The sequence below is a fragment of the Ailuropoda melanoleuca genome, chromosome 6, assembly GCF_002007445.2.
Source record: "Ailuropoda melanoleuca isolate Jingjing chromosome 6, ASM200744v2, whole genome shotgun sequence".
NCBI classification, from domain to species: Eukaryota; Metazoa; Chordata; class Mammalia; order Carnivora; family Ursidae; genus Ailuropoda; species Ailuropoda melanoleuca.
In genome coordinates this window covers 52795438-52812930 of record NC_048223.1, presented here as the reverse complement: position 1 = coordinate 52812930, position 17493 = coordinate 52795438, and the positions used below count along the sequence as shown (strand labels likewise).

The 17493-nt window shown below is 44.9% G+C and overlaps 1 protein-coding gene across 6 annotated transcripts in view; it reads right to left on the bottom strand.

Annotated features, from left to right (window-relative positions):
* Window positions 1-2652: 2652 nt before the first annotated feature.
* Window positions 2653-17493, bottom strand: part of STAMBPL1 (STAM binding protein like 1) — a 47761-nt gene continuing 32920 nt past the window's right edge. For 4 of the 6 annotated variants that reach the window (XM_034662395.1, XM_034662394.1, XM_002914388.4 and 1 more), the window contains exons 4-11: window positions 16697-16772; window positions 14808-14903; window positions 12359-12716; window positions 11185-11309; window positions 9087-9224; window positions 4953-5065; window positions 3703-3802; window positions 2653-2973 (exon numbers count right to left, since the gene is read on the bottom strand). In XM_034662395.1, the coding sequence (XP_034518286.1) occupies window positions 2917-2973; window positions 3703-3802; window positions 4953-5065; window positions 9087-9224; window positions 11185-11309; window positions 12359-12716; window positions 14808-14903; window positions 16697-16772 (1063 nt within the window). In that variant the 3' untranslated portion in view covers window positions 2653-2916. The remainder of the gene's footprint in view (window positions 2974-3702; window positions 3803-4952; window positions 5066-9086; window positions 9225-11184; window positions 11310-12358; window positions 12717-14807; window positions 14904-16696; window positions 16773-17493) is intronic. The other 2 variants (XR_004626097.1, XM_034662397.1) reach the window with 2 other exon arrangements.

Here is a 17493-nt window from a genome sequence, read left to right as displayed (position 1 = left end):
TCTTGGAAACTAATACCTAGTATGACTGAATCAACTGGCGATTCTCTCTGAAAACTATCTTTGCAAAGAGTAATTCTGTAAATCTGTTTGAAGGCCTTTGAACACCAGATCACAGGGAATAGAACAACAGCTATTCATATTCTCGTGAATGGTACTTTCTCATGGAATTATGGGATTTCACATGTATACCAGTGCCACCATAAAGCATGGCAAATGGTTAAACAGTAGCTTTTTGGCACTTGCTTTGCTATGGACCAAATGTTTGTACCTCCCTTGTCCCTAAATCCATACATTGAAATCTAATCCCTAGTGTGATGGTGTGTGGAGGGGGGCATGTGGGGGGGGGTTGAGTCAGGAGGGTGGAGCCCTGATGATGGGATCAGTGTCCTTATAAGAAGAGACTCGAGGGAGATGACCTCTGTCCACCACGTGAGGACATGGCAAGAAGGTGGCCATCCGTAAGCCTGGAAGAGAGCCCCCACTCAGGCCCCAAATGTGCTGGCATTCCCTCAGACTTCGGGTCTCCAGAACGGAGAGAAGTAAATGTCTGTTGTTTAAGCCACTCTGTGCTATTTTTGTCAGAGCAACCCAAATGAAGACGTGCCTTCTGATAACTGAAAAAAGAGTCTTCTTGGACATGAGTATGATGACTCTCGCAGAGCCACTAACTAATGTTTTTGTCAGCCGTCCCCAAGGAAAATACATTCTTGCCTCATGAAGAGCCAAGACGTTAGAAAGGGAAACACGTTTCTTAAAGGAACAGAGGAGTTTTTTGCATATTTGCTGTCTTCACGACAGATAATACGCTAAACTCTTCTAACAACAAGGAGCTGAACGTTTTCATCTCTTCCTTGATCAGGGCCAAACACATGAGATTTCTCAAGCACCCTCTTCATGGAAAACATTCTCTTGCTATACGATTCTGCAAGACGTGCCAGGAGAGAAACATCTGCTTCCCATGTTTTGGGGACTCTGTGGCTGGTTCCCCAACGAGAACCTTGGTCTCAGTCCGAGCAGTTGTGACAACACAGTCTCCAGCATGACCTGTGTGTCTGCAGCGGATGAAATGGGGGGAGATATGGAACCAACCCTGGGATGTGGCCTTCACTGACACTGCATTTCAAATATAATGCCAACTGTTCCACGAACAAAACACTTCTCAAAGGAATCCAGGAGCAACTTCAGGACCTGAGAATAACCCACAGACAGCCTGCTTGCTCTTCCATAATTGACAAGGTCTGTGGAGACGAGAGTAATTTCTGCGTGACAACAAAAAAAGTCATTTCCATTGTGTCCCCGAGGAAGAAAAAGAAGACAAGCAACTTCAGGAAATATTTATTAAGTACCGTATGAATTTGCTGGACTGCCGTAATAAAATACCACAGACTGGGTGGTTTAAACGACAGAAATTCAGTTTCTCACAGTTCTGGAGGCTGGAAGTCTGAGATCAAGGTGTGGACAGGTCTGGTTTCTTCAGAAGCATCTTTCCTTGTAGAGGGCCGTCGTCTCCCTGTGTCCTCCAGTGATCTTCCCTCTGCGTCTGTGTCCTAATTTTTTCTTCACATAAGGACCCCAGTCAGATTGGACTAGGGCCCTGTAGTGGCCTCATTTTACCTTAATCACCTCTTTAAACATTCTACCTCTGAATATGGTCGCATTCTGTCTCCACAATGTTTTTCCTCCTAATTCAACTTGCCAACACAGAACACAAACCTCCCATTCCTTCTATTTAATCCCTGTCTTTTGATCCAGATAAATGTTTTTCTTATCTAGATGCCAGTCACAAATCCCAATCCAAGCCTCAGTAAAACCACAATGTTGTATTTATGTTACCTTAGTCAGCTTAAAGGTATTTTTTTTCTTCCAGTTCCCTGTGCCATGGTTTATAGACAGATGCTTTTAATTGCAAGTGTGCTTTCCAAATTATTTTCTTACATATTCTCTTAAATTAAGAATTATCAGTTATTTCCTGCATTGCATTTCTTCTCCCCGTCACCCCATCACCTTTCACAGTAACAAGCTGTACACTTTTATCTGAGACTTTATACATTCTTCTGTCAAGCGCGTCTGGTTTCAGCCCTCTCGGTCAAGTTAGTGAACCGTCAGCTACCCCAAGCCTTCTGGCACCTGCTCCTTGAGTAAAAGCTCACTGTTCTGGTATCTTCCACTGGGATCTGCTGCAGACGTATCTCTGAGCCCACCTGCTGACATTGAACGCAAGATGGCTCTACCATCTGTGGCCACGTTTCTTCTCACACGTGGAAACTGCTCATCTTCGACCACAGGAAAGGGTGGCAGAAACAGATGGCCTGTCTGGGAGACCCCCTGTACTCAGCATCTCTCGTTTGGAATTACCTTTTATTTTTGGATTTTTTTAAAAAGATTTTATTTATTTGACAGAGAGAGAGACAGCCAGTGAGAGAGGGAACACAAGCAGGGGGAGTGGGAGAGGAAGAAGCAGGCTTCCCGCTGAGCAGGGAGCCGGACACTGTGCTCGATCCCAGGATCATGACCTGAGCGGAAGGCAGACGCATAACCCACTGAGCCACCCAGGCGCCCCCTGGAATTGCCTTTCACGAGAATGAGGAAAAAATACAGCGAGGCACAGAAAGCCCTGAAAGCGTGTGCAGAGAGCTCTACGAACATCAGACATACTGTTTGCAGCGTCATTTATTACGTGGTCGGAGCAGCTGGGCGAATTCACAGCTATTGATGTAACACACTGTGACTCTCCAGAGACAGAGCAACCCAAAAAGACAACTTCAAAATGGGCCAGAACAATAAATATCAAACTTTCTGATCTAAAATGTATAAATATAAAATATCAGTCACTTCAGGAAACGTCTTAAGAAAATCCGGCAGCCGCACGTCCACGCGTTCGTGTCTGCTGTCAATGGTGCTAATCTTCGGAACACATCACCTTAGATCCAGCATGGTTATTTTTATGTCTTTTACCAACACATGTTTGCAAATCTAGGTGAGAAAAAATTGGTTTTAATCATAACATTTACCATGGTTCTCTGCAGAAAGGGAATATGAATTTCTTAACTTAAAAATGTTCCTAATTCAGAAAATATTTCTGGTCAGAACAAACAGAATCATATTTATTCATTTCCAACAAAAACACACATATAAACGTTGCCAACTGATTGTCATTTTAAGCAGGTCTTAACTTCAGAACAATGCTCCTCTGATGTTCCCACCAGAGAACCACCAGCCAAGCAGCTGGAAAGAAAAGATGTAGTCACAAGTGTTTCTTTGGGGCTGCAGGTAGCTAGCCAAGAAATATGATTACAGGTTTCAGTGAACTGTTCTGAAAAATTAATCTGGCCACACTGAGCAGAAAGAACTCATGAGACACTAAATATCATTTTCTTTCATTATCTGCTCCCTTGGAGTCTGAGGAAATCTGTATTTCTTTATGTACCACGCAGATACATAAATGGAAAAGTAACTTCATGCACAATCAAGTGTGCTTTAGAAATCCTGCCATTTTCTTGTAGATAAAATAATAATGCAAAGAAATCAGAAGTAACTACAAAGATTGATTAATTTTCAGGAGAAGAAAACCCCAAACTAAGCACCTCAGTGTTTTATCCTGTATTATACTGCTACTGTTTCTCTCCTTAAAGCAGAAAAAAAAAAAAAAGGAAGAGGTGAAAGATAAGCATCTGTAAAAAAGAGCCAGCAGAGTCTACTCACACTGAACAGTCTGGGGTCCTTGGTGTGTGGATGAAAGCCCTTCTTCTTACAAGCAGAAACCTCAAGCATGCCGGCATTGGTGAGCCTGAAAATACCCGTGCTGTTTCAGGGTGGAAATAAAAGGTACAAAAATTAAAGATCATTTGGCTTTCCAGAGTGAGCAGGTGGGAGGGAAGGAGAAGGGCAGAGAGAGAGAATCCTAAGCAGACTCCATGCTCAGCACAGAGCCCGACAGAGCGCTTGATCTCACGACCCTGAGATCCTGACCTGAGCCAAAATCAAGAGCCGGACTCTTAACCGACTGAGCCACCCAGACGCCTCTCCACAGCGATCTTTTTTTATTTTGTTATTTTTAAATAATTTTTTTATTACATGATGTTAGTCACCATACAGTACATCCTTAGTTTTTGATGTTGTGTTCCATGATTCATTGTTTGCGTATAACACCCAGTGCCCCATGCAATATGTGCCCTCCTTAACACCCATCAGTGGCCTATCTTTTAAACCGATTTTGCAATAACGGCCCAGAGCAGAGAAACTCCCGAGGGGCCAATGCCAACTCCATGCACCTGCTGGGCTGCAATGGGGAAGAGACAGCTGAACTGTCCTGTGAGACCGGAATGGAAAACGGAGGCCCCGTGAGAGGAAATGACAGGTGGCAGTTATTTCTACTTTTTCTAATACTGCAGATGCTGTTTAAAGAAAGAGCAAATATTTGTTGAGTGCTAACTGGTGCCAGACACTATGCTGAGCCCTTTCTACAGACTGCCATTCACCTGCCTCTTCACGTCAATCCCCACAGGCGGTGTCAGGGATAAAGAGACTGAGGCTCATAGTGGTGTCACACACCCTTTGAGGCTGGAGGCAGGACTGCACTCTAAGTTTGTCTGAGTCCTCTGCTCATAATCACTCTCTAATGATCACTGTCCCCCAGACCTAGAAAGGCTTTGGAGGTCATTAGCCAAGGCTAGGCATTTTCTTACAACAGGAGAATTACGATCTCAAATGGCAAACTGAAACAACACCCGGTTTATCCACTTGGAGATCGTGCTCACTAAGGAAAGAGAACCAGTAATCCCACTATGAAAGGACCTTGAACACCAAAGGGAGCTGACTGCCACCAACGTCTGCTTCCCAAGGGCACGGGGCCCCGCCTCTCCCAGTGCTGCCACGTGGCCACGTGCTGCGTGGACGCACTTGACCCAGCGCTGCAGACCCCTCCCCAGGACCCCGCCCACAGGGACACTCACTCTTTATGCTTTGGCGAACAAACAATGGCAATGGCCTCTGGCAGCATGAGCTGATAGGAACAGTGAGTGTGAAGATCAACACTGGACAGGAATGCAGTTTGGGTCGGATGTGTCTGCAAACAGAAGAGACCACAGTCTTACTAGAGGAACTGTCTTAGCCGAGGTCACAGCCCGTTCTAAGGGAAAGCTCCAGTGACTGTTTTTTTTTTTTCTTTTTTACCGTCGTGAATCAAATCAGGATTTTAAAAAATGTGTGGCTGACATTATCCTTCCCCTCGTGCGCCTTGGAATAACCACAGCTTTGAGAAGAGGCTCTTGGAAGCGTTCGTGTGTGTTCTGCTTTATCAGAACAGACAGAACTGGAAATTAATCTGCCAGAGGCTTTAAAGAGATTCTCATCACAACACAGCTAGGAGATGCTTCTAGGAGCATCTCAATTTCACACACAGGCTCCCAAGGCTCCTTTAAGTAACTTGCCTGTGGTCACACAGCTGGTCAGCAGCACGGCTCTGATTGGAAACCCAGAGATGCTTTAGACAAAACCATGGACACGAAAGGAACGTTTTCAGTGAATTTACCACATTTTGCTGTGTGTCCTCTCGTGACCATCATTCCCTACAAATAGGGGAACAGAACTCTCCAAGTTGTTGGAGGCGTTTGGGACTCATCTTCCACAGCAAGTAAATACCCGCATGATGAGAAGGAAGGGGAGACTATAAACCGAAAACTGTATCTTCCAGGGTTTTAGCTATATACAAGCTTAAGCTTGTGAGAGGCAAATCAGAGGTTTACACTTGAATATGAAAGATACACGCACCCATCATGATTTTTAAAATTCATAGTTAACCCCAATTCCCGTTGAAAAAGGAATGTGACCACTTTAAGCATGAAACCAAGACCCCAGCATGCATTGTCTGCGTCCTGGGCCCATCGCTCCCTGGCTCTATGACACTGAGAAGATCACTTAACCCCCTCATGCGCATTTCATCAGCTATACAACAAGGACAGTAAGCATTTTCTTCATGGGGTTGCTAGATTAAAATTAAATGCGACAATCCACATAAGATTCTTAGAACAGTGCCTAGCACAGAAAGGAATCAAAATCATTTGCTATGTTTGTTGCTGTCTTATTGCTTCTGCTATTTTAATGTTGTCATTGTTTTGTTTTGTTTTGTTTTTTTTGAGAGGGGGATCATGGGGAGAAGGAGGAGAGAATCTTAAGCAGACTCCCTGCTGAGCGCAGAGCCCCACGCAGGGCTCGATCTCACGACTCTGAGGTCGTGCCCTGAGCCGAAACCAGGAGTTGGAGGCTGAACTGACGGAGCCACCCAGGCCCCAGCATATTGTCATTGTTAACTAAAGGGCGGGGACCCATAAAAACAGCTTCATGCCTTTACACTGCACTATGGTCTGCTAAAGAAATGCAAGATTTTACAACTCATTTCTACTTTATTTAATAGATTTAACAGAATGAAGGTAAAGCCGTTGATATCTATTTACAGAAAATACATATTCTGTGAGGAAAAAATAACTCTTGGTCTTGGTCTACAAAGACGTAGGTCAACTGAGGACTGGAAATTACCCTACCTTTGAAAACCCAAAGCTCTAGTGAGGTTTGAGTAGGAGGGTCTGACTGCCTGTTAATCGGATTCCATTCAGACCTTCTGTTACTACACAGACCCGTCTATGCCTTGGCGAGAAAGTTCGAACTGCTCAGAGGCACCTGGCGCTGTGAGACAGCAAGCAGACTGCCAAACAGACAAACGGCTCTGCCTGTTCATTTATTTGCAGACTGAATGCACACCGCGGGCGACCTGAGCCCTTCACTTCCACTCGGATAATAACAGCTCTTCCACGGGAGAATGGCGCTCCCACCCCTCCCCCTCTATGGAAATAAAAATGACCATGAACATGGCCACGCCCATGATGATGATGATGGCTGCAGGTGCCATTCGCTCAGGCACGGATGGAATCGCCTCCCACGCATTACCTCATTCGACTCTTACAACAACATGAGAAAAGTGCTGTTATCATCCCCATTTTCCAGATGAGGAGACTGAGGTAAGCACGAGAGTAAATAATGCCGACGTGCAGAGAGCCAGGTAAGCTGAGAAGTCCACACGCCAATCCAGCCCTATCAGATTCTGATAGCTCTGGAATGTGTTGCTACTATTATGTCAATAAAAAAATCAAAAAATATCATTTGCAACCATTAAAATTTAGAAATACAATGTTTTAGGGTTTTCATTGAACTGCAATGATTTGCCATGGTGAAATAAACAAAAAGCAAAATTCCAGAATTCTAAAATTTTGCCAAATTCATAATTGAAGTGACTTAACTTCATTACTGCATATATTATATACACAGGTCATAAAGGGAAAACCTGTTTTTAATTTGGAAAATGTTTTATAACGGAAACTAACATTGGCTCTTCGGTGTAAGTATAATTTAATGGACTGTCATTCTCTCTCAGTTTATGTTATGATTCCTTTGCTATATTTTATTTTGCTCTAAAATGCATTCCTGTTACAGAAAATCACATTGAACTAAAGAGCACCTTTAAAATTCAGTGGTTTTTAATCAGCCAGTAAGGCACATTACTTACTGTTAAGTAAAACAAATAGATCTATGGAAAGTTTTGCAAACTCGTCATCATAAATCATTTCTTGCGTTTGAGAGGTGGTTTATATTTTTCAAAGGGCTTTCACACTCGATGTCCTGTTTATGCTCACCCAAATCCAGTGAGGGAGAGAGGGCACTCATTAGCCCCAGCTGCTCAGTGGGGGCACCTAGAAGCAAGGAGGTGACAAAGAACACAGGAACCTAGGTGGAGGGCCGCCTGAGTGGCTCAGTCAATTAAGCGCCTGCCCTCAGCTCAGGTCATGATCTCAGGGTCCTGGGATCGAGCCCCATGTCAGGCTCCTTGCTCAGCGGGGAGCCTGCTTCTCCCTCTCCCTCTGCCCCTCTTCCTGCTAATGCTCTTTCTCAAATAAATAAATAAATAAATAAAATCTTAAAAAAGAAAAGGAAGTTAGGTAGAGCTGGGACTAAAGTCTCCTCTCCCTGTGCAATTATGTACCACCAAGCGCTTGCTGATTTTGTGTGTGGGGAGGGACGGGGGCTCTAAGTGCGTGTCCTGCCCCTCCTCAGTGTGTCCTTGCAAAGCAAGTAAAATGAAAAATGGTCACTAGTTTCTCAAGAGCTCTCATGCGCTCTTGGATTCTTCCACATTCTCTCTGAAAATCTTGGCCATCATCCCATGACAGTGGGATGACTTGTCCCTACCCCAGGTCCACATGTATAAGACTGAATGGAAAAATGTCCCCCAGACAGCTTAAGCCATGGATAGCAAAAGTAGAGCATCAACACCAAACCCAATGGCTACAATTTTGAGTTCCTAGAAAAATGGGCCATGAAATTCACTGACATTATTTCATTTAACACAGACCACTGTGGGAAGTCGATTATGAGGACATCTGTTCCATGGATGGTGAAGCTGTCGCCCAGATTGCTTACATAATCTACCGCCATTCCTGCAAGGAGTGTTTAGCAGAGCCGAGGTTTAAAGTCACGTCTTTCAACTCAGAAGCCCTTTCTCACTCCTATGATGGCCCAGTGGACATTGGAACCCAATATTTTTGGCCCCACCTTGGCTGTTTATACAGTAAAAATTCCTCCTTGGTCTGTAGGGGAGATGTGGAAGAATGTATGGTCCCTGTTTGTTATATAAAAGCATCTGTTTCAAAGTAACATTTTCAGAAATTTTCTTAAAATCATCTACTTTTGACCCACGGCAAAGAGAAAGGGAACATTAATAACCGTCTCGTCAAATTAGTTAAAAATCTGACTAGGTCTCCATTAGACTATATAAAACCATCAAAGCAAATCACCCAATTTCCAAATGTTGCTCTCTCCTTTAATGTTGGATGGTAAGAAAAAAGAGCAGAATATAGCCCTGCCCAAATCCAGATTTGACAGATTGAGACGTGGCCTCGAAGAGAATGCTTTCATAGGATAACATTTACTCCGCTTGAAAAAAATCAAGAAGAAACAGTTTCAAGGAAGTTCAGTTTCCTCAAGAAGGAAAACAGCACCCCACGGAAAATACACTGAAACCCGATGGTCACACGTACGTGGATCCACCCCAGCGTGAGGAGGCCGTGTTGGTCCTGAACGCCGAATAATTCTTCCACGTTCTCCACGTCACAGTAGTCCGGCCCCGCGGACTGCTTGGGCACGATTACATGGGTGATAGTAAATTCATTATGTGTCTAAAAAACAATCAGCAGAAAGAATAACAAGCATCTGAGAAAAAAATAAATAAACACAAGCCCCCGGAGCCTGAGCTGGGGTACACTGTCTTGCTGGAAGACTAGAGACGGCCCCACCACCCGCCACCTCAAAATCAAAGTCTCACACTTAAAAATGGATAACCTGCCCCAAATCTGAGAGGCAGCTCTCCGGACCTCAAAACCTCTTCTCACAATAGAAAACATGACAAATAGGGAGTTCACATCCCGGGGTTGGTCCGTGATTCTTCAGTTAATAAATGTCTTGATATATTACATTTGCCGCAGAAAAGATCCGAACAAAACAGCAACAGGTTTATTAGGAGGGGGGGATATTAAATGATTTTGTGGATTTACTGCCGGACATTTCTAAGGTTTGTGGAGGCTGACAGTCTTGTTTTTATTTTATTACTTATACTTCATTTCACCTCCCAGACCTAATGTGCTCCAGCCATTGGGGGAACTCACTGAGATTTTCCATAATTAAGGTGATATTTTGGATTCGCAGTTAGAAAAAGAGAAAGGAAAAACACATCAGTTCCTTCGGGCCAAGGGAAGAGCTGAAGGAAGGGGACTGGGAGGAGGTGATCGGATGCGGAGTCAGGAGATGCTGGCGCTGGGAGTAGCTGTCCGCCCTCCGCAAGTGCCACCTTCTCTCCGGTCTGAGGGCTCTCCTGCCCCTCTGAGCATGAATCATCTGGCTGGTTCTTCAGAGCCATCACGTGAGCGTCCTATGGCAACAACTATGGCTGTTGTAGGCTATAGACGCCAGCACCAAGCGCGGTGCCTGGTTGTACTGAGTACATGTCTGTCTGCTGAAGGAATGAATGACTGAATCAATCAGTCAAACTAGGTACAACATATGGTGTTGAGGAAGCATCCAGACCACACTGCCCCTGAAGGACAGAAAAGGTGGCTGAGGGGAGGACATGGCAGGTGACACTCCTGCGTCGGTCCTCTGTGCTTCCTCTCTCCTGGAGGACACGTGAAGATGCAGAACGGGAATACTGCAGGGGGAATGTGTGCTGAATGAAACACATCCGGTGAAGCAACGGTCCCCAAGCTAAACGTTTAGGGCAGAAGATGTGCCTGGACCCAAGTGACACTATAAAGGGCACTTTCCACAAGACATTATTCATCCTTCTTGCAAGTAGCAAATTAAACGCATCATCTCTCTTTGGTCCTCCTTCTAGTTTGACATTGTCTTTCATCACATATTTCTGAAAATATCTTCCATACGTAAATAGGACTTATGCCATAAGATTTCAGTTGAAATCTTGTTGAGACTACTGTCTGAAACTAAAGGAAACAACAAAACCTGAGTTTTATTCCACATGGACCTGCAAAAGGGCAGCGAGATGACCACCTGCCTCAGGTCAGAATGGGTAGACTTAATTAGATAACTACATGGGAAACTAACAATTGCAACAGAAATCTGATTTAGATGGCTTTGGAAATCTGGAGACCTGTAATCCATCATTTTTCTTTTCTTTTTTTTTTAAGATTTTATTTATTTGAGAGGGAGAGAGAGAGCAGGGGGAGGGGCAGAGGGGGAGGGAGACTCTCAAGCAGACTTTGCACTGAGCCTGGAGCCTGACTCAGGACTTGATCTCACAACCTGAGCTGAAACCAAGAGTTGGGATGCTTAACCGACTGACCCAGCCAGGCACCTCTAATCCATCATCTTGCTAAACAAAGGTTTAACATGTGGTTTGATTCATTCTTTACAATGAGCTTTTATGATATCCCTAAAATTCTACAACCCATTTCCTGGAAGGATCATTCCATTAATAATGACAGCAGTTTTGTGTCATTAATCTAAATAAAGATAACTTCATAATTTTTGCAACTCTTAGGATGCATTCACTCTGTTCTGCTTCTCACAGGGAAGTCACGACTACAAACGTATCGTGGGCAGAAAGATACGAAACAAAGGCCATACCAGTTTTCCACACAGTATTCCACACGTTTCTACTCCTCTCACGGTATTAGATTCTGCCAGCAGCAGAAATCTGTGGCAAAGGTCTCTTGATAAAACTACACACCGCAGTCCTTCGACCACTAAATCTAAGGAACAGGAAAGGCAGAAAAAGCTAAAGAAACAAGTCTTACATCCCATCCATCAGCGCTGTTTTCCGCAAGCAACTGCAGGGCAATGGAAATAGAAAAGATGAAATTATCAGGCACTCCACTTTCTGTATGTTATTTTTAAACTCTTAACAGTAAGCATCAATCGAGAAGGAAGGTAAAATTTCGCTTTGCGTATAAATTGTTTCATGGGGGGGTGCCTGCACTTTAACACCTTTGCGCCTTAGATCAACTGTTTACACGTATGTGTGAGGGTTTTTTTGCAGCACAAAGCAAATACACTGCTAAGTGCAGAGGCTGCAGAGAATGTATCTCATAGACCGTAAGACAGGATAGATACTCTTCCCCGTGTTACTTTATGTCTTTATGCAAGTTGGTGATGGTTACATAAAAGCACCGTTTTCAGAAAGAATTCGCAATGGGGTAATTTATAAAATGGTTGCCTATCATTGTATTTAAAATAAATGAAAACAAGTTGCCGTCGGACAGTGTCTGCACAAGGATCTGGGAACTTCTCGGCAGTGACGCAGCCCCCCCGAGCAGGTCTAACTGTCGGCAGAAGCATATAATCCACCTGGAGGCTGTCTGCCTGTGTGCGCCAGACCCTCCTGGGGCAAGGAAAAGGCGAAACGTTACATTTACGTTTTTAACCCGAGGTCTGCACCGATCATTTTCTCGGCGTCTTCTTTCCAGTGTAAGTGTTCACTTTTCAGATTCAGGTGTTTCTTGGTGAAAATACAGGAAAGAAAAAGAAATGCTCGGAATTCTCTTTTCAAATCTCAGCACCATGCCCACATACGGTCCCTTTTATGAGAGGGTGGCTGTTCGCTTGGGTACAAGTCGTGCATCCTGAAGGTTAAGGTTACGGCCCGCTGGGAAGAGTCGGCTGGCGCTGAAATTCACACCAGATCCGGCTGCGGCCCTACCACCACGGATAATGGAGAGAGGAGCCCCCTCCCAGCTGTCACCGAGAGGAGGCTCGGTCAGAAGCGACGCAGGGCCTTGCAGGGACACGGCCCATCACTTACTCTGCACGGCGCTCAGAGCGGCCGCGGGCTTTAGCGCCCGGTTCACGGGAGGAGAGTGGCTGGCGTCAGGGGCCGCCTCGCTCTTCCGCGGCTGGTCTGCGAACACGTCCAGCAGCGCGTGGTTGCGGTGCGCCGACAAGCAGGACAGAGCGCTCCCGTCTGTCTGCTCCGCCCGCGCCGGGGTCTCCTGACTTCGCGTCTGCCCCCGTGCCAACTCCTGCTTCTTGAGCTGGTCTTCGAAGAACAGGAACTGCTCCGACTCCAGCTGCTGCTGCCGCATCCGAGCCACGCGCTTCCTCTCGGCCTCGATCAGGCTCTGATGCTCCAGTTGTTTGAGGATTTCTGCCTTGTATTTGTTCTGGAAAATGCGGTAGCCAGAACAAGAGGTTAGTTTCCAGGGCAACGCCAGCAAACGGATTAGACATTTGCAGGCTAGAGGCGACAGAGAGACACAGACGCTGCAATGTGCCCATGGGGACACGGGGGCGACAGCGAGGGAAGTAATAAATCATCACGGCCACAGCCCCTGAGTCGGACCGAGGCAGCAGCTCTAAACCCACTCATGTTTTACCAGAGGCAGGCCATGACTGTCGAGTTCCCTCCATTCCCCTGCACCTTCAAAAAATAGTAGAAAATCAAGGTCAGGGTCGGCTGCTTGGCCTGACTGACCAGATAATCAGAGCGAAATATCTCAGAAATGGTTCTATCATCCTAGACCTCACTGCCCAGGACTGTAGCCTCCAGCCCCGTGGGCTACTTAAGTTTAAATTAATTTAAATGAAATGACATTAGACATCGAGTTCCACAGCCCTGCCCGCCACCTTCCACGTACCACGCGGCCAGCGGCTCCCGCAGCAGAGCGCCACATGGAACATTTCTACCATGGGCGGGAGCTCTACTGGCCAGCGCTGCCTTAGAACCTCTTGCCTTGGACTCTGGAACTCAGACTGCTGGAACTTTGCACAGAGAAGGGGGAACCACTAGAAAACGGTTCTCAAAATGTGGTCCAATCATCTCTATCAGGACGAACCAGGAATTTTGTTAAAATGAAGATTCCCAGGCTCCCCAGTCTTAAAAAAAAAGAACAGTCCAGACGTTACTAGGTCAGAGAATATACATCTTGAATACGCTCCTCAAATAGTTTTGATTAAAAGTAGCTTTGCTGGGGCGGGGTGGGGGACACAGCTTACAGTAGCACTTTGGTGGTGTGCACAAATCCCCTGGGGTCTCGTCCCAAGGGGCGGTGCCGACTCAGCAGGTGTGGGGTGTGGCCTGAGAGTCTCCATTTCTAACAAGCCCCCAATGATGACCGTCCTGCCTATAGCAAGGGCTTACTGACGGGCACGTCCATCCCTCCGAGGCATAAAGGCTGCCACTCTCGCAGAGATTTCTCCATGACATATACTTTGGGATAGTGTTGCCAACTGGGACCTAACTGGTGTCATCAAAGGCAGGCCAGGCTGTCCCTCCCTGGGAAACCCTAAGGGGACGACCACACGTGCACTGCTGACAGGAAGGAAGACGGGCCTAGGCTTTTCTCTCCTTCTCTGTTGCCTTGTCTGAGCCTCCAAGAGCATTCTCGTCTTTCACAGTTCAAGTCAAATGCAAATCATCAATAGGGAACCTTCTGATTTCAACATTCCTTCTGTTCCTAGGTCAAAACGCTGCCCTCAACCCTGACTTCCAGCTACGCCCACAGGAAGCCAGGAGGTTCCCGGGGCACATTCAGAGTTCATGCGACCGAACCCAAGTGAGAGTCAGCACAGGTGACAGTGCTGGAGCACATAAACATGCAGTCGAACAAAAAAAGCAAAGCCATTTTTATAACAATGCTAAAGACATTAAGAATTCAAGTTTTGAACTTGAGGTCCTGGAGACTGGTCAGTTTTTTCTCTTAATGCCAATCAATCTCTTAGACATCACTATCATTGTCCCTCTTTATGTAATAATGATCGAGAAGCCATCATCCATTGGTGATACGATTACATTTCACTCATATGGTTAGCTATTATTCCCTCTCAATGTAATATTGACTGTGTGACTGAAGAATCGAATTCACGTTCCCAAAGCCTGCATAATAAGATAAATTAGGAACTATATACTGTTGTCACTATCCCCTACTGCCTCTGTTCATCACCGAAGAGCTGTTATCTGCCTCAAGGTTATGGGGGCAAGAGTTGGCCAAAGAGCTCCATTTAAATTGTTGTAGGAAATTTATTTCCTAATGCATCACATGATTAGATGTTGCAGGGAAATAAAAACACCACATCTTTGGTGCAAGCGCTTAACCTGTATAACAATATGAATTTTTTATTGGTTTTACATCACTGCGCCTTTAATTTTTAATTTAAATGCACATAATAACATTCCAAAAACTCACAGGAACATGAAATTCAAAAAATACTTGCACAGAAAACAGTCATGAAATAAATGTACCAATTGAACTTACTTTGCTTTGCAAATATTCTTGGTATTCTACGTTATATTTCTTTAAAAGGTCCTTTTTCAATTCATCTGTCCTTGGGAATGCAATCTCCTTCAGTTTCTTTTAAAAATATATATATACATATTGATTAGTGGGATTCTCAGTATAGTCTTTCATCAGCTGAGAAAGAAAAACAGCTGGTATGTGTATTAGAAATCAAGACACAAGTAACCAAAGATGATGGTGGAGATATAAAGCTCTCTTTGCTATGGCTCCAGAACACAACTTTTCGGTAGGGAAGGGAGAGTATTACCCCTTTTTGTAAGACCTCTATGGACTCCATTAGTTAGATAAGCATTCCATCCAAGTAGGTACCTGATTTTAAGCAGTGGGCTTGTAACTGCACAGTCCACTGTATGCAAATGCTATGGTATCGTGGTTAGAAGGGACACTGGAGGGCATGGCAGGTGGGGATTGCTAGGCTTGACTGTGAAAAAGAGGCTGAGGCATTGTATACAAATACAGATTCCCAGGCCTACTCCCAGTTCCCCTGAACCAACATGTTTAGGGAAGAAGCTGGGGAATCGGGATCTCAAACAACTTCTCAGTGATTCTTCTTAATGGCCAGAAAATCTGGGAAATGTGATTTAGTCCAAGCATCACCCTCCTTTTCAGAGATGAGGGAACAAAGGCCTACAGAGGTTAGAAGTGCAACTAGCCGGAGGCCCGATTATAACTAGCATCCAATCTTCTAACTCTGGCCAGGCTCTTCTACTAAAATTTCTTTTAATCTTCTGTCATCCATCCATCCTCCCAGCCATCCATTTATTCAACAAGCATAAACAAAGAAAATGTATATGCTTTTGGAGAATTGTTTCTTATCTGCAGAAATAAGAATAAAACTAAATCAGAGCAGAAGAATCAGCTTGGCAGCTGGGCCCCCTTGGGCCCCATACAGAACAGCCTGAGTTTGAATGACAAGAGGATTCAGTGGAAATGCTAGACAAGGCATGGCAGGGAGGCCCCTTCATAGTGTGTATAGACATTTTTAAAAATGTAGATGACCATTTGACAAAATCTGCTTTCTTACAGGCAGCCTCAGGCCAGACATACTGGTAAGAGAGCCCTTCATCTATTATATGGTCAAGCATCATTTGAGAGTTATTTAAAATTTCATGCTGTGATTGGCTTTGTATATACTGTTATTATCTTCCTTCATATAAGGTCAACCCAAACTACTTAACACAGATACAAGGGAAACATTTTAAAAATGTTATTTAAAAGGATATATATTCTCAGCTAAGAATACTTGAAGCTCTGCCGGCTGCCAAGGTTGATGGTGAATATATCACTTCTCAACGAGCATCTTCCTTTTCCTTGACATTGTTTCAAGCTACCCCTTACCCCTAAACACTTTGTTACACCGAGGCTAGCACCCCACAATACCTTCCTAATATCCTGCTTTTCAGGGTACTACAAGAAAGAGAACTAGAACTCTGGGGCCACCCTAATAATCAACACTGATCTTCAAACAGTTTTTGGGTTCAGGACTGTAGGGAAGAATGGAAACCAGCCAAAATGACCCTCAAACAAATCTGGGGAACTGGACCATCTTTCTTGCAATCCCCGGGAAGAGCAGTGACTACTTCCTTCTTCATGCCACAAAGAGATTGAGCACATTCTTCATCTTTTTCCTTTCTCCCCCCCACCCCCAGTTTCAATTAGACATCCCACACTGGCTCAGTAACAATGATTAAAGGTCCAAGAAGAAATCGAAACATCTCGGCTAATGGAATGAATTTTCTGTGCTCAAATTCTCCAGAGGATGAGAGGAAGGAGGAGAGGAGGAGGAGATCGATAATGGAGACGTGTGGGGCATTTGATACCCCCAGGGAAAATCGACCCCACAATACCTTCATAATATCCTGCTTTTCTGGGACTGCACATTGCTGGTAATCTCGATGGCTGGGAAGCTTTTCTACAAACAAGCTAGGAAAAGAGAAAGCACATCTTTAGCGTTATAGGGCAGAAAAAGCTCAGCGATGCTTTATTTTTTTTTTAAGATTTTATTTATTTATTTTGAGAGAGAGAGAGAGAGAGGGCATGCATGAACAGGGGTGGGGCAGAGGGAGAGGGAGAGAAGTAGACTTTCTGCTGAGTGCAGAGCCCAGGGTGGGCTCAATCTCATGACCTGAGCTGGAACCAAGAGTCAGACGCTTAACCTGCGGAGCCACCCAGGAGCCCCATGAGTGATGGTTTCTAATACAAGAACGAAACTCTTTTTCAAAAAGGACATGCTTAATACATTATTATTTAACCTATGTTCTTTCCATCAGCCTTTCTACCAAAGGCTGGCATGCATATGATTTTGGCATTACAGGGTAGAAAGCTCAGCGGACTTGGCACTGAGGTTAAGAGGGTCAGGATGCTCCCTGACGGACCACGTCACCTTGGTCCTTCTCAAGTCCCAGGGGGTTGATCCCGCCAGAGAACGATCTTACTCTCAGGTGCTGCTGGCAGAGATCATGTGAAAATGTTGAGTTTACGAGGATCGATGTAATCTCTTCTCACCATTGAAAAAGACTCAAAGGACCACTGATGAATCAGGAGTGCCATGCTGTCTATGTGTCTATATCAAACATTCTTTTTTTTTTAAAGATTTTATTTATTTATGTGTGTGTGCGAGAGAGCCGGAGAGCGAGAGCGGGGT